Raw genomic sequence first — 26,990 nt, forward strand, 5'->3', positions numbered from 1 at the left:
ACAGTGAGGAAAAAAGTCTCTTCTTAGGTTGTTTGCTGTGTGTTTGCGGAGAGTTGTGTAAATGTTCTGGTTACACGTACTCTAAATATGCTTCTATTCAAAGAGAAATAAAACTTGTTTAATTAGCAAAGGGACCAATTTGTCCTGTTATTTTACATGCGAAAATTCTTCTTTAATCTGTTTATAATTATAATAGTGCATATATATCATCATACTGTTTATGTGTGAGAAGCAGTCTTGTATAAAGTAACTTAAAGGTGATACTTGAGTAAATATCTTACAGTAAATGACTTTGGTAGAAGTTGAAGTCACTTTTTATAATATTACTTAAAAGTCTTAAACGGAGGTGGAATTAAATATTCTACGTACTAAGTAAAAGTACCATTGTTTTGATAAAAAAAACTTAAGTGCAAGCAAAAGTACTGGTCTAAAAATGTACTATTAAATGTACTCACAGTAAAAGTTCCTTAGTCCTCGTCATTCACCTGTCTTCATCATTTACCTGTCCTCATTATACACCTGTCCTCCTCATTTATTCACCTGTCCTCATCATTCATTCAACTGTCCTCATCATTCATTCACCTGTCCTCGTCATTCACTCACCTGTCCTCATTATACACCTGTCCTCCTCATTCATTCAAATATCCTCTCATTCATTCACCTGTCCTCATCATTCATTCACCCGTCATTCACTCACCTGTCATCATCATACACCTGTCCTGTCACTGTTCATTCACCTGTCCTCGTTCACTCACCTGTCATCATCATACACCTGTCCTCATCGTTCACTCACCTGTCCTCGTCATTCACCTGTCTTCATCATTTACCTGTCCTCATCATACACCTGTCCTCGTCATTCATTCACCTCTCATCATTCATTCAATTGTCCTCATCATTCACCCGTCCTCATCATTCATTCACCTGTCCTCGTCATTCACTCACCTGTCATCATCATACACCTGTCCTCGTCATTTACTGTCCTCGTCATTCACCTGTCCTCATCGTTCACTCGCCTGTCCTCATCGTTCACTCACCTGTCCTCTTCATTCACCTGTCTTCATCATCATTTACCTGTCCTCTTCATTCACCTGTCTTCATCATCATTTACCTGTCCTCATCATACACCTGTCCTCTTCATTCACCTGCCCTCGCCATTCATTCACCTCTCCTCATCATTCATTCAACTGTCCTCATCATTCACCCGTCCCTCATCATTCATTCACCTGTCCTCATTCACTCACCTGTCATCATCATACACCTGTCCTCATCATTCACCTGTCCTCATCGTTCACTCACCTGTCATCATCATGCACCTGTCCTCGTCATTTACTGTCCTCGTCATTCACCTGTCCTCATGGTTCACTCACCTGTCCTTGTCATTCACTTGTCCTTAGAGGAAATATAGTGGAGTAAAAGTTGCTTAATTTTGTACTTTGTTACATTACAACACTGGTGAGAAGTTAAGAGCTGTAGCAAATGTAGATATTGTTGTTTTCTCTGCAGCTTCAAATCCAACAAATTAAAAAAAAATGAAAATCAGCCTTGAAAAACCCATGTTGTTTGTTTGTTTCGTTTTTCTTCTCTCCTTTTCTTTTTTAGCCTCCCACAGACCTTCATCTGTAAAATGAGTTTAGTCGCTGCTGGTAAATCCACAGGTTTTTGTTTTGGCTTTTAACAACAGAGCAAAGCAGAGTGCTGGTGATGTGGGAAAAAAGAAAAAATCTCTCTGAAGAACAAGAAGAAGAAAGGAAATGAAGAGAAGAGTGAAAGGAAATGAAACATATCTGCTGATTAAAGCCTGGTCTGCTCCACCCTGATACCAGTGAGTGAGTGAGTGTGTTCATTTTTGTTCAATATTCTGTATTATATAAACTCACACAGTACCAGCATCTTGAGCTTCATCTGAATTTCCTTTGTGAATTCTCTCTCTATTGACCGTCTCTCTGCTCCAAGTGACCTTGTTTAGCGATACATGTGTCACGTTTCTACCGATACGTCTCGCCTTTGTTATCCGAACAACGCCACTGCACGTCACTGCACACACCTATGGCATAATTCCTCTCTTTATAGTATGAAAACATTGTCCATCTGTAAAAAGCAGCTACACAATCTAAAATTTGACATAATCTAATGATTTTTTCCATGAATTTTGCAGAAAGTGGCTTTTGTAATGTTGAATATTTAGTTTGAACACTGCTCGACAGATATGGGAATAAAAAAGTGTTATTGATGATGATGACAGTCCAAACTTAACTTGGCAGCGATAATCATTTGATTGTGTGTGTTTCCCAGAATCCCAGTTAAAAAAAAAAAAAAACGTATAAAACAATCACAAGACGCACTTGATGTGTACGAAAGGGTGCGTCGTAATTCTCAACGCGTCAAGCGTTTAACCCTTCTGTTACTTTTTGGCATGCGTACTTCCCATTCCAGTAACTGCTAAACCGTTTGCGATATCTAGAAAAACTATGGACCGCAAAATCAGAAAAATAAATCTAAAATGAACTAAATAATAACATGGACAACTGCGATTGCTAATTTAAAATAAGCTTTTTGTGTGTATGTAAGGAGGACTGCATGAAAACAAAAGAATAGAGAGGTGCATTCAGCGAACCTCGTAATATTTTGAATTCTTCTGCTGCTGCCACATTAGAGAAGCATGGAAATGAAATAAATTACGTTGTCGTTTGAATGTTGTGGATATTGTTATCGCAAGTTTTGACAAGCTTTCTTTAATTTCTGATATTTTTTGAGGTGGAGTTGGATTTTGTCATGTTCCAAACTTTTGTTTTTATCTGGGCTTTTAAAAAAAAAAATCCACCATGTGTAAAATCAGTAAATCAGTTGTGTTGTGAAAAAACGCTGCATCAGATTACCTGACAACATATGGACACTGTCACTGGAGTCCTTCACCTCAGAGAAATGCTCAGAGAAAATGACAGAAACGCACAAAATTAGTTTTCCAAAATGACACGCGTTATATTTACAGGTAACGTTGCCGAGCGACCTTGAAGATAATTGCCTGCTCTCGACGACGGCCCTCGCCCGCTGTAAAAAAGGATAAATGTGGCGATGACGACGGCGATGATCTGATTGAATTTGAGAGGCAGAGAGCGCCGCTGAGTGAAAGGGCAGAAATGACACCCCCACCCGAGTTGACGAGCGCAGCTGTAAAAGTCACAGTCTTGTTAACATCTGTTTTTTGAGCTCAGTGGACAGAGTCTAAAGCGTTACACCGACTCTGTTGCGTGAAACCCTGCACCACCTGATCCCAAACACATACACCGAACACACAGTACGACCTTGACTGTGAATACGAGACGTGTCGTGTCCCCTCTCTCTCAGGTGCTGTGTGTGTGTCTAGTATCCAGTGAGGACACATTTTTGATTCATACCTGTCTTAGTGAGGACATTTAGCGGCGAGTTTGGACACCCCTGGTTTAGGCTGTCCCAAATCTTACAAGGGTAGCTACGCAAACCTGTGTGTACTTGTATTTAAGTCTTTTTTAGGTCCAAAAACTCTTTGTGGACATTTTGACTGGGCCTCATAAGTGTAAAGGGCCTTTTCAGGGTTAAGACCTGGTTTTAGGGTTAGGGTGAGGTTAAGTCTCCAGCAAATGAACGTAAGTCAATGCAATGTCCTCTGAAGTGATGGAAACCAGTATTTGTGTGTGCGTGTGCATGTTTCATCTGTGTTTCCTCGTTCTTATCAGCAGCTCCTGCTGTCCATGAGTCTCAGAGTCAAGGAGATATTTGAGGGCATTTCTTGTGTATATGTGTGTGTGTGTGTGTGTTTGAGAGCGAGAGAGACTGAGAGAGAGAGTGAGAGAGCGAGCGAGAGAGAGAGAGAGGGAGGGAGAGAGAGAGAGAGAGAGAGAGCGATAGGCTTGTTAGTGTATACGTTTATGCTGACGTTTAATCTTCCAGTACAGCAGAAAACATGCTGACAACCATGTTTTCTGTCTCCTTGTGGTCACTTCTCACTCACTCTCTCTCGTCCCCGTTTCAACCTTGTCTCCTTGTCTAAAATTTACGCTCACACACACACACACACTCAAATGAACCGTCTCCACAGTCAAGAAGGAGGTGATTTTACAGACACTAGAACAATAGCAGCGATAGAAAGCATTTTCCCGGTAATGAACGCTGATAGTGAGAGAAAAAAGATCGTCTCTTTACAAAAGCACACCAGAATGTCCTCATAACGTCACAAAAATCAATTATTAATTGATTAAAAACTATTTTGATCAACTAATCCGTTTGAGTAGTTTTTTTTTTGTTAATAATTTGATTTAAATGTGAATATTTTCTGGTTTCTTTGCTCCAAATTAAATCCAAATCATTAAAAGTGACTCATTTTGGTTTGTGGACAAAAACAAGACTTTTGAAACATCCTTAATTTGAGGTTTGAGGATCCCAGAACATCATTTTATTTTCGATTACTATGTCTACTATGTCTGTGTTTTAATTAATGAACAGAATGTACTTTTTAGGACAAATGGCTGTTTTGATATTTACTGTGCATCCTTGTTTTCTTGTGGTTTTGCAGTTTACCTTCACGTTTATGGCGTTAGAATAGAATCCCAGTCTTTGAACAGCAGTCTGCAAACATACACGCTGTGCCGCCTTTTAATGTCAACCCGCGTGTTTAGCGTGGGCTTTGAAGTCACGTGTCGTCGGTTACAGAGCGACAGAAACGGCTGCTCTCGACGAGACTTTGTTCTCGCAGCGGAAGAAGATCAGCGCTGGGAAAGATTGCATTTCTAACAGGAACAACAACAACAACAACAACAACAATCTGGCTTTGGACTATTCACAGTCATTGAGGATGCAATTACCTCCACACGCTCTGTATATACTGTACTGTACATGATGCAAATCACAGTCAGAAGCGGTGGCTGTCAAGTCTCATGTGATGCTGAAGTGGTTAAGATTGAATGATTTAGCTTCTGCTTTGATTGGCATCATGGATATTTGGTTAATAAGAGTTCCAGGTGTCCATAGTGTTTCTTTCCTTCCTTCCTACCTACTTAAGCCAGCTCCTACCTACCTTCCTGCCTACCAACCTATCTATCCATCCAACTTTCTTCCTTCTTTCCTACCTACCTACCTACCTACCTACTACCTTGACTGCTGCCAAAGAAAAACATAACTATTTTATGATTGAAAAGCCACACCGCCACTCTGGAACAATGGACTAAGAGACAATTAAATAGCTATTTTGCACCGATGGAAACACAATTTCTGACTCAATAAACTTCTTTATTTTGTTGATACATCCAATATTATCTTTCATTTCCCACCGCTCCTTCGGTCGGTTTGGTTTTGGCCCTGGAGAATTACTGACAATGTCAAATAAGCTCTGTTGTCAAGGATTGTTCCTTGTTGTCATACCTGCGTGTGTTCTGTTTTATCTTTAGCTAAAGTTCAAAAAGATATGCACTGTGTCGTGCTGTGGTAAGGTCTGTGATTTCAGCTTCTTATATGTGAATGTTTACTGGTGTCTGCGCACCTCTACGACAGTAAAGTGAACACATTTTGTTCTAAGAAGAAATCTATCTATCTGTCTGTCTGTCTGTCTGTCTATCTATCTATCTATCTATCTATCTATCTATAAATCTGAATTGAATGAGTTGTAACCCATAAATAAATAAGTGCTTCATAAAATAAGCAATAAGCAACCTTGCAAAGTTTCTCAATACAAAGCTTTAAATTGAGGAAAAACAAAACACCAACATTTGATTAAACAAATGATGTTTGTCTTTCTTTTTTTGTTTGCAAAATATCACCTATACAGTGTGTGTGTGTGTGTGTGACTTTAACCACAGATACTGCAGGGTAATGAAAGTAAAGCAATATTGTTGTGTGTTAGCAGAGGCCTCTGGCTAATTTGCCTGATCTTCACTGGTCCTTGACTGCGGTGGACACTCACGCAAACCCGCGGTCTGCAGGGACGTCACTTAAAGGTCCAGTGTGTCACATTTAGGTGGGTGAGTTGTCAGGAATGGACTATAGCACACATACATATGTATTTTTATGAGTGAACAACTGCTTTAAAAATAAACATCATGTGGTTTTTGTGGTCGTATGGTGCATTCCGTTGACATCGCAAGTGGGCAATGGGAGTAATGACCGCGTTCCAATTGAGAAGTCAGGGGGAAAAAAACCCATATATGTTTAGTCGGACTAATATATGTATACATGCAGGAGTAATCAGAATATGAATCGCATTATACAGGTATTTTAGTCCAACTAAGTGTATTCAAGCAGCAGTAATCAGACTATTAATCATATTGTCCAGGTATGTTAGTCCGACTAAGTGTATACATGTGGGTAATCAGACTATGAAATTGTATTATCCAGTTTTTTAGTCAACTAAGCATATGCAGGAGTAATCAGACTATGAATCGCATTGTCCAGGTATGTTAGTCCGACTAAGTGTATACATGCAGGACTATTAATCGTATTATCCAGGTATGTTAGTCCGAATAAGCGTGTGCGGAGTAATCTGACTATGAATTGTATTATCCAGGTATGTTAGTCAGACTAAGCATACGTGCAGGAGTAATCAGACTATGAATCGCATTATCCAGGTATGTTAGTCCGACTAAGTGTATACATGCAGGAGTAATCAGACTATGAATCGCATTATACAGGTATTTTAGTCCAACTAAGTGTATACAAGACTATTAATCATATTGTCCAGGTATGTTAGTCCGACTAAGTGTATACATGCAGGAGTAATCAGACTATGAATCGCATTATACAGGTATTTTAGTCCAACTAAGTGTATTCAAGCAGCAGTAATCAGACTATTAATCATATTGTCCAGGTACGTTAGTCCGACTAAGCGTATACATGCAGGAGTAATCAGACTATTAATCGTATTATCCAGGTATGTTAGTCAAACTCAGCATACGTGCAGGAGTAATCAGACTACGAATCGCATTATCCAGGTATGTTAGTCCGACTAAGCGTATACATGTAGGAAAAATCAGACTATTAATCGTATTATCCAGGTATGTTAGTCCGAATAAGCGTGTGCGGAGTAATCAGACTATGAATCGCATTATCCAGGTATGTTAGTCCAATGAAGACTAGCTTAATTTTAGTCGGACAAACATGTTTACATGACATTAAGAAAAGCGGATTATTGTCTTGGTCTGAGGTAAAACTTATAAACAACTATCAAACTATATAAAAAAATTCTATGTAAATTAAGTCTTTGAGTGATTGTGCGTAAGATTTTGGAAAAAGTGACAGCAGAGCGCAAATAAAAATAACTTTAAATATTTGTGAGCAGATGGAGGTTGGGTAATAAATGTTTGCGCTTGTGTGGTTACGCTTCACCCTGAGTCGATAGAGTCAGCCATAGCCTACATTTCTGCTCCCTGTGGAACACCTGCACACACACGCACACACACACACACACACTCTGTACATACATGAGAATCCAGACCACTTTGAGCTGCTTTATTCCCTCACTGCTTCCGAGGCCATGGAAATACTGAACACTCAATTTACTAGCCATGACCTAGAAACACGTACTTTCACTCCTTCTTCCTCTAAAACACACACACACATGGACACTCACACGGGGCTGCAATGATTTATCAGATATCGATTTTAATATCAATCAAGGTTTAAAAATCTTGGGAGATGTACCAGGGCCTTAAGGAGTAATCATTTACTTAAGGTTGTCTTAGTGTCCTAATCCACTCAGGTCGGTGTTAAAATCCAAACGTTACGCTCTCACGCCAGTGGAAGACTGAAGTCTGAGGCCATCGCTCTCTGCTGCACAGAGCGATAACAGTCCGTCCACATTTTCAGCAGCGAACACTCGGAGGCACAGAGGGAGCGAGAGCGAGCGTCTGTGCGCCTCAAAACACGGCACAGTGTGTGGAGCAAGAGCGCAAAGTGTGAGCGATAACAACTGTTAATGACACGTGGGAAACTTGTTCAAAGCGGCCAGAAGTTTAAGTCACACTTTCTCCCCCCCACCCAAACCCACACTTTAACTTTTATGGATGGTATTTTAGTTTTTAAGGACCGCTCGCTGTGTTTACGTCCCAGCACATGAATGAGGAATGCTCCCCCGCGCCGCAACACGGAGCAAGACTAAAGCATCTGTGAACAACATGAATGTTTATGAGGAGTTTCCCTCGAGGATTTGGCTCCTGCTGCACCAGCGGTGGAGCGACTTGGCCCCTCTGTTGTCCCACATTATGTATTCAGAGGCACACACACACAAACAGGAGGGGGGGGGGCTTCTCTGTGTCATCACTCAGGACTAAATACCAGTGTAGACAAATAAGTGTTTCACAGGACTGTTTTCTCCTTGTTTTACCTCATTTACTTTACCCTTCTTGTTTCTAAAAGGCCAAATAATAATAAAATGTAAAAAAAAAAAGAGTGAATTTGAATAACAGTGATGTGTGTTTTACTGTAGATGCTGTAAATGGAGGTCAGTCGTGACGTCAACCACAAGAATCTGAAAATCCCGTTTTTTAAGGCGTCCAGAATCGGAATTTGTCCATCGTCAAAGTTCAAAGGCATCACCTGCTCCTATTGGACAAGACCAGCTGTCAATCACACCGGTGTTTAGAGGCGGGATGGGTCAAAATATCGATTTGGTGATAACCGATACGCCGGGGCAAATAATTAATTAAACAATCAAACATGAAGGGGCTCTAAAGTAAACAGTCACTCGCCGGGCGTCACTACTTCATGCCTCCTCACGGTGGCGCTGCTCAAATAAATGAGGGGAAACTAACCTGACCTGAAGAAAAGGGAGTTTACAGTGGGATAATGGCGGAGAAAGTTAAGAGATGCTCCATCCACGTTCAGTACATAGACTTTATGACCTTTGACCTCTATGTTGTGAACAAATACAGAACTCCTGCACTTTTAACTTTTCACGTTGGCGTTTTTGTTTTCTTCAGTTAAACAGATATCGCGATGTAACGCGATACATTGATTTTCACAGAATCGTTGTATCGTGATATTATTGGTATCGTGGACCATGTGGTTCCCTGTGATTCCCACCCCCTACTGTACAGTATATAATTTATATTCTTTTCTTAATTGTTATATAAGTATATCTTACCTTAGTTAATATATTAGCATATGTCAATTAGGGCTGAACGATTTGGAATCATTGCAATTATTCTCACTTAAATTGCGATTGCGATATGAGAAGGAACTGTAATTTGTACGTTACTGTTCTTATTTCACTATTACTGTGTGATATTTGTGCAGATCTGTGAGAAATAAAGATGTTTTCTTCAGCCGGGAGAATATAACGATTTTGCGATTTCCGATAAATTGTTCAGCCCGTACTGTGAATCTCTATCTGTTATTTTTTAGCCTTAATGAAAAAGCAATTCCACCTGAAGGAAAAAAGATTACGTCCATTTTTATACACAGTGTTTTAACCGCTTGTGGTCTCTGATGATTGTTTTGAGGAAAGGAGGACACGCATCACAGAAACACCCGCTCACGTGTCACAGACGTCGACATAAATGAAGTATAATAACCACCGGGTTTTACATGATTACATTTAGATTCTTCTGCATACACGTGAAAGTACTGACTCACACATACAGCAGCTATCAATTTAATTTGTGTGTACCTTCACGTTGCTGTGTCTCTCCCCTTTATCCACATCCTTCTCTTTCTTTTTCTCCTCTTTTTTCCTCTCAGGCTCCTTCTGTGAAGATAAAGAAGAGACGAGAAGATGGTGTGAGACAGTGATATTATCATATTGACTCATCCCTAGTACAGATTTGGTCCAATATTCAGGTTCCCACACCTTGGTTGACATCACATTCAAGGACTTTTGTACCGACGCAGCTTAAGACGGGAGGACAACTTGTAAGAGCTTGTCTTCGTCCATGATGGCGTCCACTTTTATTGATTGATTGATTGTCCTTGGGATCTTGGGTCAAAGTCAGTCTTTGTCATTTGCCTTTGGTGAGACAGAGATTGTGGAATTTGCGCCATTTGCTCCCTCTTGCTTTTAACGTTCCTCGCTCATTGTTCTGCACGAAATCCTTAACCCTCTCATGATCATCATGGTGTTCAGGCCGCCCTGGAATTATTTTGAATTTATGGCTGTAGAATTATCCAAAAAATGGTCCATGGTTCTTCCAAGATAGCTTTAACTTTCCATATCTGGCAATTATTCAACCAGAATCTTAGGAATAGGAATCTTGTCTGCCATTGGGCGGTCGTTGAGGTCCTGAAGGCTACCGAAGTGACATGAAGTATATATGGGCGCAAAGCTCTGATGTCTCTGCTTTTCTTGTATCCATCCATCCATCCATCCAACTTCTACCGCTTTATCCTCCACACGAGGGTCGCGGGGGGCAGGTGTGCCAATCTCAGCTGACATAGGCCGAAAGGCGGAGTCACACCCTGACAGATCGCCAGTCCATTGTTTTTGAATTTTCTGGATATTGCCAAGTGTCTATAGGAGCTACGGTAATGAGAAGTACACAATGCCAAATTCTGTCCAGCATGCATATTGGAAAATTGTTAGGATTTAAATATCGGTATCGGACACAAAAAAACATGATATCCAGCCATAACTAGAACAAATGCCCCACATTTCTTCATTGAATCCCCATCTGATGTCCATTATAACTTTCTATAGGAGCAGACGCACGAGGCTTAATGGTGAAAGACTTGCTATAGCTCACAGCAGGTTATAAACAATTACATCTCATTCCTTAATGTGATTTTAATGCACTCACAATGCAGATTTAATGTGCAGACGTTATTAGCGCATGGAGAGTTGATGTTAATGTGTTCAGGTTAATGGCTCTGTCTTGCTCCGTTATATGTAAATGAGTCAGTGCTGATGCTTCAGCTAATGACTGTCAGGATACCAACGAGAGAGAGAGACAGAGAGAGAGAGAGACACAGAGAGAGGGAGAGGGAGGTTTAAGCTTCAGCCTGATATCCAGGCCTTATTGTCTCCCTGTCTGTTTGCAATCACTTCATTTGCTCTTAGTGTTTGGCTGTTTACTATGCTGAGGTGGTTATTTCTCTTGAGGATATTATAAATAACGGAGCATGTCTTCAATATTTAGAATGATGCAAACCAGAGCAAACATTGATAGCGTCTGCCATTATTCAGTATTTAAGACGCTGACGCTCACTGCCAGAACTGCAGGAACATACACAAGCTGAAAAAACGAAATTTTAGCCATTTAACCAAAGGTTCATGCAATAGAATCCACGTCGGCTTAATTCAATGATATCTAATAAATATGTTCTCACCATTGGACAACATTTTGTGACTGGGAACAGAAGATTTGGAAGTCACTCACTCACACACTCACACCAAAGTCCACAGAGAAAATCAGCGATTTAATAATCATGGCACACACAGCGCTTGTCAAACACTGCTGCCTCCATCAGTCAGTTCAAATGTCTTATTTTGTGGCTTTGTTGTTCAAAATAATTCATTCTGATTCACCAACGTGACACAATCTTACCACACGAGGCAGCAGTAAATAAACATCTGATTTTCTCAATGGGCTTTGGTGCAGGAAAACAAATGGTTTACAAACGTCAGTTCCCAGACAAAAAACACCCAGCACTTGTGTTTAAAATAGCTTTTCCGTTGTGTTCCTGCTGTCGTTGTAGATCATGGATCAGCAAGTAAATGTAACGTCATATCTTCATCAGGCAAAGTGCGTTAAAACGTCTTCAGTCACAAACAAAAAAACCACGTTTGCTGTCCTAAACTAACAATAATGTGGACATTATCTTTGTGTGAGATAAGAACTCGTAATATATTTGTTGTGCGTCATTTCAATTTTAAGAATTTCTGCTTCTTCTTCTATGAGCCTAACACAAACCATGAGAACAGCAGTGTTTTTATTCGTATTTTTTCAAACCAATCATTTAGTTTAGGTTAAATGTCAATTCTAGCAATAGAATCTTATATGAATCAGCTCATGTTTTTTTTGTTTTTTTCAGAATAAAAGTTCTGAACTCGATACGAAATTTGATTTTATTTTTTTTGGTGAACTACTTGAAGATCAGCTTTGTTAAATCATCTCCTGGGCCCCAGACACTGATGCTGGCGGGCCCAGTTTTGGCCCACTGGTCACCAATTGCTGACCACTGGTGTAGGGGGCCAGCAGGGGGCGTGCACAGCTCAGGGTAGCACCACATTTCACCATCTACTTTAGGTCCAAAGATATTGTTTTTTGTCACTGGGGTAAATTAAACACAGACTTAACTGAATGAACTAAAATGACAAATGACTTCTTCTACCCTTAATATACTCGCAAATCATCAGTAAGGCTGCTTCCTCGTCAACAAATCCATCAGTAAACCTCAAACTTTGTCACCAGACAATGCAAGGACGTGCACAGTAGCTTGTTTTCCCCTGTCCTGAGAGTTCATGCTGACCAAACCGGAACGTGACGGGCATTCTGATTTTGTCGTGTCAGAATCTGACCCCGAGCCGCAACTGAATTCACCACCTTGTCCCTTGACGTGCAACTGTTACCATGGATACTGCTTGTTTCCCCCCCCACACACACACACACTACTTATAAGACGTCCACTCCAGTTCAACAAGCCGAGCCACGGGGGGGGAATATTCCCAGGAAATATTGATTGGCATTTCTGTTTAATATATTCTTCTCCACGGTAAAGAAAAAAAAAAAGGCTGCCTTTGCACTCTTTACAGCTTGGTGCACACAGAATCGATCATGAAAGCAGACAGCAACGGGTTTTTTTATCCTAAATAATTACTGCCATTTTCAATCCGTCTTCAACGCTCACACAAATTCCCTCCGCGACATAATTTCCCCATCAGCTGCCGTCTTACCTCAGATGTGCTAAAATAATTAGACACGTCAAGTTTACAGAGATTCAGCCAAACAACATTAACACCACCTCGGCCTTGCCTTTATCTGTGCCTTGTTTATTCTTTGCCATCTGGCCTCTTCTCCTTCTTCTTCTTCTCGCCGCCTGCCTTCAACTGCCTCCCACTGGAGTGCTCCATCCTCACTTACTTACTGCCTTCGACACAACGCGGCGCACAACATATTGATTCATCTGACAAAAACACAGTCGGAATAATCGGGAAACAGGACGACAACACCTCGTTCCATCTGCAGTCACTAGATCCCAACCTGGCTGGACATAAGAGTTGGTGTTGACGTTGATTCTCAGCCGCGCTGAGGCTTTAGAAGTGGGATTTTCTTTCTGTCACACATCTGTGTTTCCTCGCGCCGAATGTCTGATGTGAAATCCTAAAGGACATTCTGTATATTTACATTTAAAATGAGAGCCAAGGGGAAGCTACAGTGACAACTTTTACATAACAATAGCCCAAGGATTAACCAAGGATTGAAAAATAAGACAATATTAGCATTGAAAGAAGTTACATTTATTCTAATTTAAAGGGTAACTAAAGGCCCTCTGCTTAGGCTAACTCCGCCCCATCGCCTTATTTTGAAAAATGCCAAGAAGAGAGGTATCCTAACTGTACACATCAATAATCGTGACTCTATTGTCCTAATCAGATTACATTGGAAGACTCAACAAACAAAAAGAGTGCCATCTTGGCAGGAAGATATAAAACCTTCTAAATAAAATTGTGCCACAGGCCAGTGAAACAGTCGAGGAACTCAAGGCAAGCACAGAAGGCGGAGACAGAGAAGAGATAGGGGGAAACCCCAGGCACCAGATTCTGCTTACAGTAGTTATGTAGTGATGACTTCATATCAGGTACAGAATCCAACGCATACTAGCTTCATTATTTTAGCGTTCTTGTTAGATGTTGGACTACTACTGTTTTCATTCTCATAAAAGCACGGTCGGGTCACAGTCCGTCAGGTTCTGCGAGATATGACGTCTTAAAGATTTTCACGTATCGTCTGGAGCTCTACCAGTACTAGGGGCTGCAACTTATTATTATTTTCATTATTGATTTATCAGTAGATTATTTTCTGAATGAATCGATCGATCAATCGACCTCCTCCACACTTGCACATCTTCTCCGTTCCTCCACAGCTTGTCCGTCTGTCCACTCTGGAACACACCCCCACAACATATCTCAACAATAACGTCCATGCCTGCCTTCAAATCTCGACTCAAAATTCACTTATAGAATGAAAGTTTCTTTTTTTGCGAGAATTTGCTCTCATGATTCCAAACAAATTTCGAATGTACTTCCATTAGCTCCGCCCACCCAGAAGTCCGCCAGTCTATACATTTGAACGAACTCATCCTAGCATGTGTGAGCTAGCCACAACTAGCCAAACTCGGACCATACGTTCTAGACACTCTAGATTTTCTCTACGTCAAAAGGCGTGGCCTCGGTGCTCCGACAAATTTGACGTTAAAAAGGCAGAGAAACCACTTTAAAATTCCACTTTTTGAAAGCTTTAACATAAACATACGAGTGGTCCTAGTTATTAATACTATTATTAATTCTTCTGTCCATAAATTGTCAGCAAATAAGTATCAGACTGAAAAAAATCTCTATTGTTCACTATTGTGAATGCCATTTAGCATCAAAGTGTTAAGAGTGAGACACAAATCTCATCCCATGTTCTTTCTCCCCTCCCTCACCACCTTCCTCTTCCACTCTCCCTCTCTAAACCACCTTAGGGTGGAAACTAACACTGACAGTGTGTTTCTGAGGGCACAACACAAATGTGTTTTCTCCCTTTTTTTCCTTCATCTATCATCACTTCCATCCGTTTTCACTCCCTCCTCAGCTGTTAAAGCATCAAACAGCTGCCTGCTCTTGTTGCCTGTGGTGGTGAAAGGAGTGAAGCTGAGATGTGAATTCAGAACATTCTCTATCCCCCTGCTTATTCTGTTCATGTCTTTAAGGGTTGTTTTTTTTTTTGAAAACTTCCTCCTCTTACAACTTTGATGCTGGCCAAGATGTCGACAGAGCACTAAACAGGCACAGATGGGCTGATCATAAAGATAAAGAGAGAAGAGGCTGCAGGGTGGAGGAGGAGGAGGAGGAGGAGGTGTGAGCAGGGTGAAAAGAAGATGAACAGAGGTTGAATAGATATTAGGACATGGAGATAGCAGTGTCTGCTTTTTCTGTTGTTGTGAGTGCAGATAGTAAGAGAGAGAGAGAAAGATGGCTGACGTCTTCACTGAAACTGGAAAAACAACTACATTTGCTCATAATTTGTAATTATTATAGCTGATAAATAGATAAATAATAATATGCCTCTACCTGTACTACAGTGACCATACTCTGGAGTATTTATTTACTATGACATATTACTACAGCTTTCAGTCGTTTTGGGGGTTTCTTGTGGATGAAGACTTTTGTAAACACTTGTTTACATTCATTTCCGTTTCCATGTGGATACGACCTAAGACTTTTGCACCGTCTCTGCAGCTCTTCTCCAACTCCACCTATGTAGTCTCTCTCCTGTGTGATTAAAACTGACAGACATTCGTGTTCTCCCTGCACAAAAACAAAACAACACAAGTGACCTTGGCTCTCTGGAGCTCCTCTGACGTCAGGATATGATATTATGTCAGCGGACAGAAAGAGCACATGCACCGAGCGCTGACAGCAGTGTGGACAGAGCAGACAGGACATTCCTGTGACTAACGCGGGCAAATAAGGCTGGAAACGAGCAGAGTCGTCCTCCGGGGGCCTCCGCTGTCTCCAGCGCTGTCTCCACCGCTCTCTGGTGACATTTTTAGGCCAGTCACTGCGCTCGCCGCAGATGAGGTTCACTAGATGTTCTCCGGTGTCTTGTTGAAATAATCTTTAGGGGAGTCAAGTGGCGCGGTCGCACTGGTGCGGTCCACAGTGAGCAAACGTACACTGCACTACGCTGTCCCCTCAGACGTCTCATTAACCAAAGAGAAAAAACGTTTAGCATGGTTTCAGCCTTTTATCCACACAGAACCAACGTTTAGTTTTCTCTAGTCCTGCCTCTTGCTTAAGCTTTGTCTTCTTCTAGTTTTTGTGTTTGGAGTTTGAACAAAGTAAAGGACAGAGAATAGAAATACAACCACAAAGTCAAATAGAAATAGAATAAAAGAAGAACTAATTAGAACAAACATCATAGTGCAAAGTAGTAGAATAATAAACCAATGGAAATGTCTTCTTTACATTCTGTGCTTACACCATCTTAAGAAAGACACAGAGATGAATAGAAGTTAGCAAACTTTATGTGCATGTTCCAGCATTACAGTGCCACATACAGGCCTGGCATGTGTACTACAGAGTTGTATCTAGAGTTGTTTTGAGGGGTTTTCGCGTGTATGAAGACATTTCTCGAAACAATGCCGTATTAACAGAGAACGACAAAGAACGAACACGAAAGAAACTGCGTAGGGAAAGTTCCGTTTTCGGTTTCTTTGCTCCAAACAACAGATTTTAGGAAACACAGATTAGCATTTTTTGTTATCACCTGATATTTTTTAGACCAAACAACTCATCAATTGATCAAGAAAATGATTCAAGTTTCAGTCCAGGGTTCCCACACCTTGGTTGACATCAAATTCAAGGATCTTTCAAGGACTCTCCAGGACCTATTCCCTTAAATTCAAGGACCAAATGTGCTGACGGGAGGCCAGTCCGTCCATGATGGCGTCCCCTTTTATTGATTTGCAGCACGCTCTGCATCTGGACAAGTGATTGTCCTTGGGATCTTGGGTCAAAGTCACTTTGGCGAGACAGCGATCTTGGAGTTTTCGTTTCCCAGGCATCACACAGTTTGATTGGAATCTCACGTCAATGGCGGAGAGAGCGACAGTGGACCGCGTCCACAACACCGCTAGTAATTGCGACTCCACATTTTGTCCCGCGTAGGCCTAGTCTACATACATCGAGCAATGCAGAGCGTGAATCAATAGGTGGCGTCGTAACAAACAAGGGAGACAGTCACCTAAACATTAACTTCACTTCTTTCCGGCACAAAATTCAAGCACTTCCAATGACCCTTTTCAGAAACTCTCAAGGGAACTACACCTTCAGTCTCATCAAAACATACTGTTTACCTAAGCCAGTATTTACAGTGAGGAGGTTTTTCTTCTCTATAAGTGTTCATCACATCTCATTACATCGCACACAAACACACACAACAGCCGGAGGTCACCGTAGCCCGACTCTCCTCCTCTATCTGCACCAAAATCCTTATCGTGATAATGAGTTGTTCTTAATAATTAATTTGCATATAAAAGCTAAAACCCGTCTGCGTGGGAGGCAGAAACAGATCCTAGATCACAGTCTGACTCCTGGCAACACTTCAGAGAACACAGGAGAAAACAGATAAATAGAGTGGGAGGAGGTGGAGGGGAACGAGGAACTAAAAGAAGAAGAGCTCGAAGAGGAACAGGGAGTGAGAGAAAGTGAAATGAAGATACATCAGAGAGAGAGAGAGAGACGCTGCTGTGAGCGAGACATTTTCAGTGGAGTGTTTGGAAGTGTTTTGATTATCCAACAACTTTTTCTTCTGTTGAATAATATTCAGTCTGAGTACAGTACTACCTCCTTACACTTTGTAGCCAGTCGACAGATTGAGTTTACACATACTTCGTGTTAAAACCTCTGATGCTCAGCCTTTATGAAACAGTACTATCGACCATTATTACAAATTACAAGATTCACAGCCGGCCCGAGGCATACGAGAACTGCTTAATAGACATTTAACATAATAAAGAAAACTAAATATCTTTAAAGGCATTTACATATGTATATATAAATACTGTTTAGTTGAAGTTGAAGACTTGGAGGTTTTAATTGGAGGTTCTAAACTGAAGTGAGTTTGTTGCTGTATGTTGCCGGTGGACCCTGCCTCTGGCTCAGTTACAGACAAATGGTCACAAATAAATGAATCCTCTTCTTTTGGTTTCTCCCATATATTTGATTTGGCAGAGATTCTTATGCCTGATTCCCTCCCTGGTACCCCAGCCCTTGAGCTGGCGAGGATTTAAACTAGCAAACCATCAAGTTACTCGCCCAATTGCCTTTCACTGATTGTAGAAAATGTAGAATGTAGAAAAAGCATGGATGATACTTACTGGAGGTGTGGTCAGGCCTTTGTCGTCAAAATACTTTTTCCTCTCGTACTTGTCCCGGATGAAAACCTCCACAGCTCTGAAGATCAGGGTTAAGTACTGACACACTGTACAAAAATATCCAAACATCCTTCATGCACACTGGTGAAAATCATCCGCATACCCCTGGAAGTAACTGCCGATGACAGATGGAGCAGAAGAACAAGTCGTGCATGTGCTAAGTAGGGAGAACATAATCTGATGCTCCGACCCATATCAGTCTTTCACCATCATGTCAGTAAGTGTCTCTTGTGCCTGAAGCAACAAAATCTTTACAATGGGTGGAAGAACATTGAGAAACGGTCATATGAATCTAATTTGTAGACAGGGGCGAGACAAAATATCGATAAGGCAATATATCATCGTCGGCATCCGTCTTGTTATCCCACTTGTGAAGTTCTGTGGAAACTGGAACACACTTAACTCGGGGCAGAAGTGTCCCACTTTGACCTACCACCTCTGAGGCAACTGGCTTTTTTTTTAACCTTACACTGGGGAAGACTATGTGTATTGTTATTTATGCATATATTGTGTATTTTATGTTCTTTTTTGGGTTTGAGGAACAGAATTCAGACATTTTACTGAACATACACTGATGACGGACGTAAATCAGGTGTTTGGTGACATGACGGACGTAAATCAGGTGTTTGGTGACATGACAGATGTAAATACAAGGGTGGGCTGAAAAGTTCATAGATTGACCATTAGGGAATGGCCGAATTTGACCAAATAAGGTATTTGCAGCGCTTGGATGCCCCTGGTATATCATTCTGATAGTGAAGAAAATCCCCAAAAGCAGATATTTCCACTGCATGGACTGCCACTTTGTCTCTGGCTCAAAGTGCTGGACCCAACACTCACCAAGGGTTTAGGAAAGGTTCAAAACAAGCCAAGTGTTCCTGCGATATGGCCAGCCTGGTGTGCTTTTGATCAGGGGTCAAAAGCTTTTGGTCACCCATCGAGCGGAAACCTTCGACATGCCAAGTTTGTGGTGCAGAATGTTTTCTAATCTTTCAGAAGAGACGCTTAAGAGTATTGGCGATCTGATTAAAAGTCAAACGTCCGTCATCCATCACGATGTGTTGAACACCATCAATTCAGACCTTGGGTCCACTTCAAGGCTCTCCCTAACCCTCTTGAATTCACCTGCCCACTTTTGCACATTTGATAAAGCTGGAGCCTCATCGCCTGATGAAGTCACCATGTCAGCATGAATTTCCTTGTGAGCTAAACCCCTTTTTCTGCAGTTTGGTAACACCACAGTGCCTAATTTTGTCCATGTTCACGAAATGTCTGTAATACTATATCAAATGTGGGTTTATATGTTTATATGTTTATTTTGTGACAATATATATTGTCACAAAAGGTGGCGTTTAATGCACGCCAAGTTCCATTGCTTTGGTATAGCTCCTTCTTAGTCTTATGAACTTTTCAACCCACCCTTGTACATCAAAACTCAAACAGAATACGACATAAACACAGCATAAAGTCAGACTAAAATCATGATATTAACAGAAGCACACATAAATCTATGTATATTCACACACATTCAGGCACTAGCTGCTCTAATCCTGACTCCGTTATCTTCTGTTCTCAGCCAGCGGCGCTGCTGTCACGACGACTAATGGACTTCAAAAGAGTGAAGAATGATGACCACCCGCACAAACGGGCCCGCCAGATACAAGATAGGGTATTAAAGCACTATTTGGAACTGGGAGATTATTTATTTCAGTCTGCTGGTGGAAGTATGAGCATATGCTGCTACGCTAACCACACAGCTGTCTTGCCTTGTATCGTGGAAAAGGGCAAACTGGAGACCGCTGTTCCACCACTGCACTGACACAGTGTAGAGTGACACTTAACAAAGCCGGCCTGTCACTACTTGTTATTACACGGCGAGTATAACTGGGTTGCTGACCGAGCTGAAGTTTGAGGATGAGTGAGTCAGATCTGACAGTCTAACTTCTCTGGCTTTTCAGAAAAGTATATCTTGTTTCAGCACTGGTTTCAAGTCGGGTCCAGGAGACCAGAAGTGGGGGTTTAACCTGTATAGAGTATTGGCAGTAGCATGTACTGCTAATTCTGTAGCGTAACGCACTGATAACAGCTTGCTAATAGTGCTTTCCGTTTGACTCTGAAGTTTTAGGTCAAGACTGGGAATTACAGTACTTTTACACCCAGGGGAGCCAGATTATTCCGTTGTTAATGTTAGCATTGTTATGTTTGCTAACTTTGAAACTTTTGAACTTTGTAATGTCCCGCTCATGACTAAGAAATAGTTATCTCCACAGTGTACACAACTTTTTAAATTGGAGAAACTGGACAAAAAAAGAAAGAAGTGCTAAAAACATGTACAGCTTTATGTTTGGGGCAGCCATCTTGAATTGTGAACTGTGACTTGTCCTACTCATAACTAGGAAATAACAAGCTACAGATGGAACACATTTTAATAACTTACTTAAGTGATTCCAGCTTTTCAGTGGTTAATATTAACATTATAGATATGTTTGCTAACTAGCAAGCTAATGTAGTTCACTTGATAATCACAGAACATGGTATTTTATACATGAAAACTGAATTGTGAAAAAGGAATCTTCCTCTGGAGTGCATTTTCTAATTTTCTTTGATGAAACCACAAAAGACCGTGTTTGGATGAGGGGGGAAACTGTGTATTAGGCAAACCCAGTTATTCAGTGGTTAATTTTAACGTAATAGCTATATTTGCTAACTAGCCAGCTAATGCAAACCACTGAATGGCCTTTTAAGAAAATACAGGTTCAAGTCACTTCAGCTGTGCACATTCTTGCATGTGGCAACTCTCTCTTTCTCTGTCTGTACATGTCACTCAGACTCTATTGCACCTGACAGCGAGATTGAATTAATTCTGCGGGAAGCACTGAATATATATGCAGCTATAGCTTCTTCTGTTCCGCACCGTAATAAAAGAGACAGAGCAGTAACACAGGCAGACATGGGGTGTACAAAACTAAAAATAAAGAAATGTTTATCAGCTTGGTCTAGATCACTTCTAATGCCAATTCTCATGAGACACTCTGGGACACTTCAAATATGGTTAATATTTTTAGGGAGAAAATACGCTGAAAATGTTTTTGTGACTCAAAATGGATGTAGTCTTCCAGTTGCAAAACACACTCGTGTTCTGAAGCCTCGAGATTCACGATTTGAACGGCACCATTTCAGTTATTGAAACCAGAATTTCACAAATGTCCAACTGCAACCAGGCACCTATAGAGCTCCGGTAGCTGACGTCACATTACCGAGAAGTTAGTGCCCTCTGGCAGGGAACGACGCTGTTCACTCTAGTATATACAGTACGTCTGTATATACTAGACAACACATAATTCAGTCAAATAGGCCAGACAACTTGTCACTTCTCCGGCTCTTTTCATCATTAAATTGAAGATAGTGGATAGATGTTGTGCCAAAACAGTCTGAGACAGGCTTACGGGAGAGAATTTTACCGGATCCCCAGAGATCCAAGGTCAATCACTTCTATGAAACGTGCTCGCAGCGAGCAAAAGAAGATGGAGCGATAGGAACAAACACAAGCAAATGGATTGCATGGGTTAGCTTGTGGTAAATCACGGACACAGACTAGATTTATCAAAACTCACTTTAGCCAATAGCTTGAATGTTTGACACAAAGTCAGATTGCGGCCATTTGTTTCCCTCCAGGCTCTTGTTAACTTAGTGACTCTCTGGAGTAAAGACGAAGGGAAGTTGAAGGTGTCAGGATACTGCAGGTCTGGATTAATGTCCTCTCCGCCTGTTTACAAATTCCTATAAAGCACAAATATATCCTGTCTGTCAAGTTTTGCAGTATAACGGTCAATCTCCGTGGATTTTTTGAACTCAGGGTTGAATCCAGCACCAGTCCCGTTTATTTTTGCTGTATCTCAGGCTGCCAACATGGACAATGTGTCGGGACCTCTATTTTGCTCTGAATGTTCTACTGCAGAAGACCTGAGCCTCAGATCAGTGCTTCTCAAACTTTTTATACCAAGTTCCACCTGAGGAACCACCACAGGAGGCAGATTTATTCCCAAATAAGATAATTTGCTCTCTCATCATCCTCCTCTTCCTCACATATACTTCATACACGGGTAGAGTGACATTAGATTAAGATGAAGCCATTTTTAAATAATGTTTTTGTTATTTGTTTCATTTTCTACGCACTCCGGTCAAGATTCCTCAGCTCCACTCTGATCACATACCCTAACAGTGTTTTTGATTTTCCACCAGAGAAAGCTCACGTGCCACTGGTGGAGAACCATGGACCAAGAGATTGAAACCATTAACTGCTCAGTTCCATCCGACTTCCGGTGCCTTTTGTCTCTTTTTTGCTCTTTTGAAACCAAGAATTATTATGAACAGTCTACGTGACAGGAAACTACAAGAACAGAGAAGAACTTTACAATGGCTTGTCCTCTAATTGGCCGCCCATCAGTATGGAACACGACTGCGGCGACACCACGTTATTCTTATGCAAATGTCGGAGGACTTTGGGAGTTTGTATGAAAATGCACCATTAAAAAAAAAGATTTGTGTGTCAATATGGTGTTACACATATGGTGATAAAGGGACCTATTATGCTTTCATGCACGTCTCGTGTGGAAGAAGTAGAATAAGAACAGGAGGAGGATACTGGTCCGTTTGCGGGCGCCTGAAGCTCTCCGGTAGGTGGGCTTCGTACAGCTGTTTGCCCCTGGAGTTGCCCATGTCCACCATACTCTGCAAGAAGAAGGGTGGAGAGAGAAAGAGAGAGAGAGAGGGGAAGGAGCGAAAGGAGGAGAGATGGATGTAATACCAGCAAAGTAATTGGTAAGAATAAAGGCTCTTAAGAGCACGTCACACTGAGCGAGTTCTTTCATACATCACATTTGCATTTAACTCGATTTAACCCCGCTGACTCCTTACCGTGCACATGAACGCAACGCACTCTCTCTCTCTCTCTCACACACACACACACACACACACACACACAAACAGGACGCCAAGTTGAAGACACACTTGCCCGTATGTGACGAGGCTAAATTGAGAGGAGGGAGACGAATGGGGTGATGATAGGAGAGGTGGAGGAGACCGAGTTGGAATAATCAACCCGTTCCAGAATTAATTAGTCATTGAAAACAGTGATTAACATTCAGAGTGGGACCTCTTCCACTCACACTCAGCTGATGGATAGGCTCAGCCATGAAAACACACACACACACACACACAGAAGTTTGTGCAGCTATTCTTCTTAGGACACTGCATTGAGTTCCACTCATTAGAACGACTCAGAAATGAGATACTGCCTCTTTAGGACCAGGTTTTTGGTTTCCATGAGGACTGCTGGTCCTGACGAGGTCAGTGTTTATGATAGAAAGGGTTCTAAAGAGTTAACAAATACAAGAACACACACACACACACACCTTTATCCTGGTACACTCATGCACGGCAAACGAGTTGATGATTAAATTTAAGGCTTGCATGCTCAGGTGGGTTTAACAAGCGCACACACATAAACAAAAACAAATGTACAGTGTAATTCAATTAATTAGTAGCACCATAGTATACGATTGTATATCGTTGATATACACGCGTGCATACTAATACTAGTAGTGCATTCATAATCGCAGGTTCTTCTTGTATTTGTTGTTATTCTGGCATGAACACTGGCCTTGTCAGGATCAGTAGTCCTCATGGAGACCAGAAACCTGGACCTAGTGAGGCAGAACCTCATCACTGAGGAACCGGTTAAGTTTAGAGCTAAGATTTGAATTGTGGTTATGGTTAAAACCTTTTGATTTTATGGCTGTAGAATTGTCAAAAAATATGTTCAATGAGTGAGTTATTCAACCGGTAAGAATTACGGTACTGAGAAGCTTTCCGGTATCCATCCATCCGTCTTCTACCACTTTATCCTCCACATGAGGGTCACAGGGGGGTACTGTGCCAATCTCAGCTGACACAGGGCGAAACCAGTGGACAGATCGCCAGGCCATAGTTTTTTAATTTTCTAGATATGACAAACGGTCTCTAGGAGTTACGGTAAAATGTGACGTACGCATGCCAAATCTGGTCATTGATGACGGGAATGGTAACAGAAGGGTTAGGGTTAAGCATTAACTGGTTATGGTTAAGTGTGTGTGTGTGTGTACCTGGATCTGTTCATGCGTCCACTGGTCCAGATTGACAGATTTGACTCGGGAGATGTGGACGCCCAGGTTGCGGTGAATGCCGGCACAGCGGATACAGATGAACACCCCGAGGTTCCATGACGCCCATCGTGGTCCTGTGGAAGAAAAATAAACTGAATTAAAACAACTGAAACTACAAAAATAAGTTAATACATCACATTATCAATATTTAACAATTAAGACCAAGTCTGCTAAAACACTAGAGTCATTTACCAGTTCCTATGTTTTGGTTGACGTGTAAATTTAAGACTTTATCTAACAACTGGTGCAATGTGTGATGCCAGTGTCTTTGTTAGTGTTTTCTCACTTGAGGCGACAACATGATAAAGACTGTGAATCACTGTGAAAGACATGTCGCCTTGTGTTTGAATTCTAAATACACAGCCTAGAAACACACCAGACTATTGTATGCAATAACCAAATGTGACTGACATTGCTATGTGAGAGGGAATGGTACTTTTTACATAATTATTCTCTTTTTCAAGGTACTTGTAAGTAACAAAGAGGCTTTCCTAAGTCTTCGATTTTTGCTGGGGACGAATCATTGCACCCCTACCGGTTGGCTCCTGTTAGCCTCCGTTAGCTCAAACGAGGTTCCTTCATTCAACTAGATCTTACTTCGGCAGAATCCACATGTTATATGTGTTTATACAGCACTTTTCTAGTCTTGATGACCCCTCAATGCTCGGCATGTAGACTAGAGGAGCCGGGAATTTAACCCACAAGCTTCGAGTTGAAAGACAACTTGCTCTACCACTGAGCTACCATCACAAACATAGCAAACTAGGTTCTACCGCATGTTATTGCCCTCAATTATCTGATCAAATTACACCATTGTAATTAAAACAAATATTCAATATCTTTACCATTATAGGCACTCAAGCTACAATGTACAACAGTGAGAACAGAGACACAAAAACAAGTGAAAAATGTAGATGCTCCATCATCTTATGTCCCTTAAAAGGATGTTAGAAAAACTGAAATGACCCGTGATAGGGAAAAAAGTTCCCCACCAATGATATATAAAGTACAAAACATCCCATCCTCTGCCAGATTTCCATGAGGATAAATAGGAGATGGCACCGGAATGACAGCCAAATCATTTTAATGGACTGGTGGCGACAGTTCCCCGGTGCCATCTTTGGCTCCGTCCTCATCCAAACCAGCGAGCTTATCATTCGTCAATTTGACGACCAGGAGCGAGCGACTCTGTGAACAGGAAGTGCAAAGGATCAAATCAGACGGCGAGTCAAGCAGGATTGGAACGGATGGTGAATTTGAGTGAGAGCATCAGTTTATGCAGCAGCGCTAATGCACTTGGACGGGCTAAAGCGGCATTAAGGCAGGATAACGACGATGGAGTGTTAAGCCTAAATCAAGCAGCTCAGCCATTGTAAGCCGGACTCTATCTGGTGGATATCTATCAGTATGGATTGAACTTCACTCTGATTTGCTCTTGGATAACCTCTCTCCAAACACAACTGTCCAAAGCAAGCGTCCTTTAATAGACTCGAACGATGTCTCACTCACAGAGGAAGGACATAAACAGTGGATGGAGCCACATTCATCAGTTCTGGGTAGCGGCTAGGGCTGCAGCTAACACTTACTTATCATAATCGAGTCATCTGTCAATTATTTTCTCGATTAATTCAAGTTGTAATGATTTTTTATCACATTGTTATATGAGCAAAGGAACCAGAAAATATTCACATATAAGGAGTTAAAAACCGACTGGTGTAACCTTAGTAGGGGCTACACAATATGTTCAATGTTTATTATCATACATATATAATTATAGCTTATAATGCAACAAATGCTAGTCATTTCTTCGGTGCCACTGGAGGGAGCCCAAATCTTTCCAGTAATTTGAATATTATTAATAGTCCACTCATTAAAATCTTGCTTCTGCTGCCACCATGTGATAATAAGAGGCACGACAAACTAGGTAGTCCATGTAAAAGAAAGATTTGTACTTAAAAATGCAATACATTGAAAAAAATAGCTGTGTATATATTTTAATATGTTAGGAATAGCCAAATACTGATCATAAGTAATAAATAAAACTTAATAACCTCATAAAATTACACATTTTTCCACTAGAAATAAGTATTCTAGCAGCAAAGTTTCTTACCAAAATGTAAGATTCTACAGCATATTTTACATTTAATCGCACAAACACAAGGTCTACAGGTCTAAATAATCCTAACATGAAATTTCCATATCGTCCACTGTGTCTAGTGATTTTAACAATTTCCTGGTGTAGTGTGTTTCGTTAAGGAAACAACAACCACTTGATTATTGCAGCTGCGCTGGATTCATCAATTATGGTGAAGAATTAAAAGGTCCAGTTAAATGAAGATAAATAATTATACTTTCGTGTAAGAGTTATTGAATTGTGTTGATGCTAGATGAAGGCTGCAGTTGGAAGAGAGGGATGAGGTGACGGATATTCAGCTGCAAACATGTATCTTCACCAATAAATGTGTCTAAATGTTACGCACTGTACTTTTAAAAGGAGAGTGTATTTACTGAAATGGTCTATTGGTGTATCGATCCATTCCCCGCGCCGGATCAGCTCTCGTGCTCCAGTCGAATGATTCTGAAACACTGACCGCTGTCAGATCACATCAATAACCTGTGGCCCACGCTGATTTAAATGGACGAGTTAATAAAAGCCGATTTTAAAACGAAACATTTAGTTTATGTGAAGGA

General features: G+C 41.1%; 1 protein-coding gene across 1 annotated transcript in view; it reads right to left on the reverse strand.

The window, feature by feature from the left end:
• LOC122782220 (stromal membrane-associated protein 1-like) overlaps positions 1-26,990 on the reverse strand; it is an 85,572-nt gene that overhangs the window by 44,552 nt on the left and 14,030 nt on the right. Inside the window, exons 2-5 of the mRNA XM_044046488.1 lie at positions 24,240-24,373; positions 22,742-22,827; positions 18,040-18,115; positions 9,632-9,709 (exon numbers count right to left, since the gene is read on the reverse strand). Of these exons, the coding sequence (XP_043902423.1) occupies positions 9,632-9,709; positions 18,040-18,115; positions 22,742-22,827; positions 24,240-24,373 (374 nt within the window). The remainder of the gene's footprint in view (positions 1-9,631; positions 9,710-18,039; positions 18,116-22,741; positions 22,828-24,239; positions 24,374-26,990) is intronic.

This window comes from Solea senegalensis, linkage group LG15 (genome assembly GCF_019176455.1).
Source record: "Solea senegalensis isolate Sse05_10M linkage group LG15, IFAPA_SoseM_1, whole genome shotgun sequence".
NCBI classification, from domain to species: domain Eukaryota; kingdom Metazoa; phylum Chordata; class Actinopteri; order Pleuronectiformes; family Soleidae; genus Solea; species Solea senegalensis.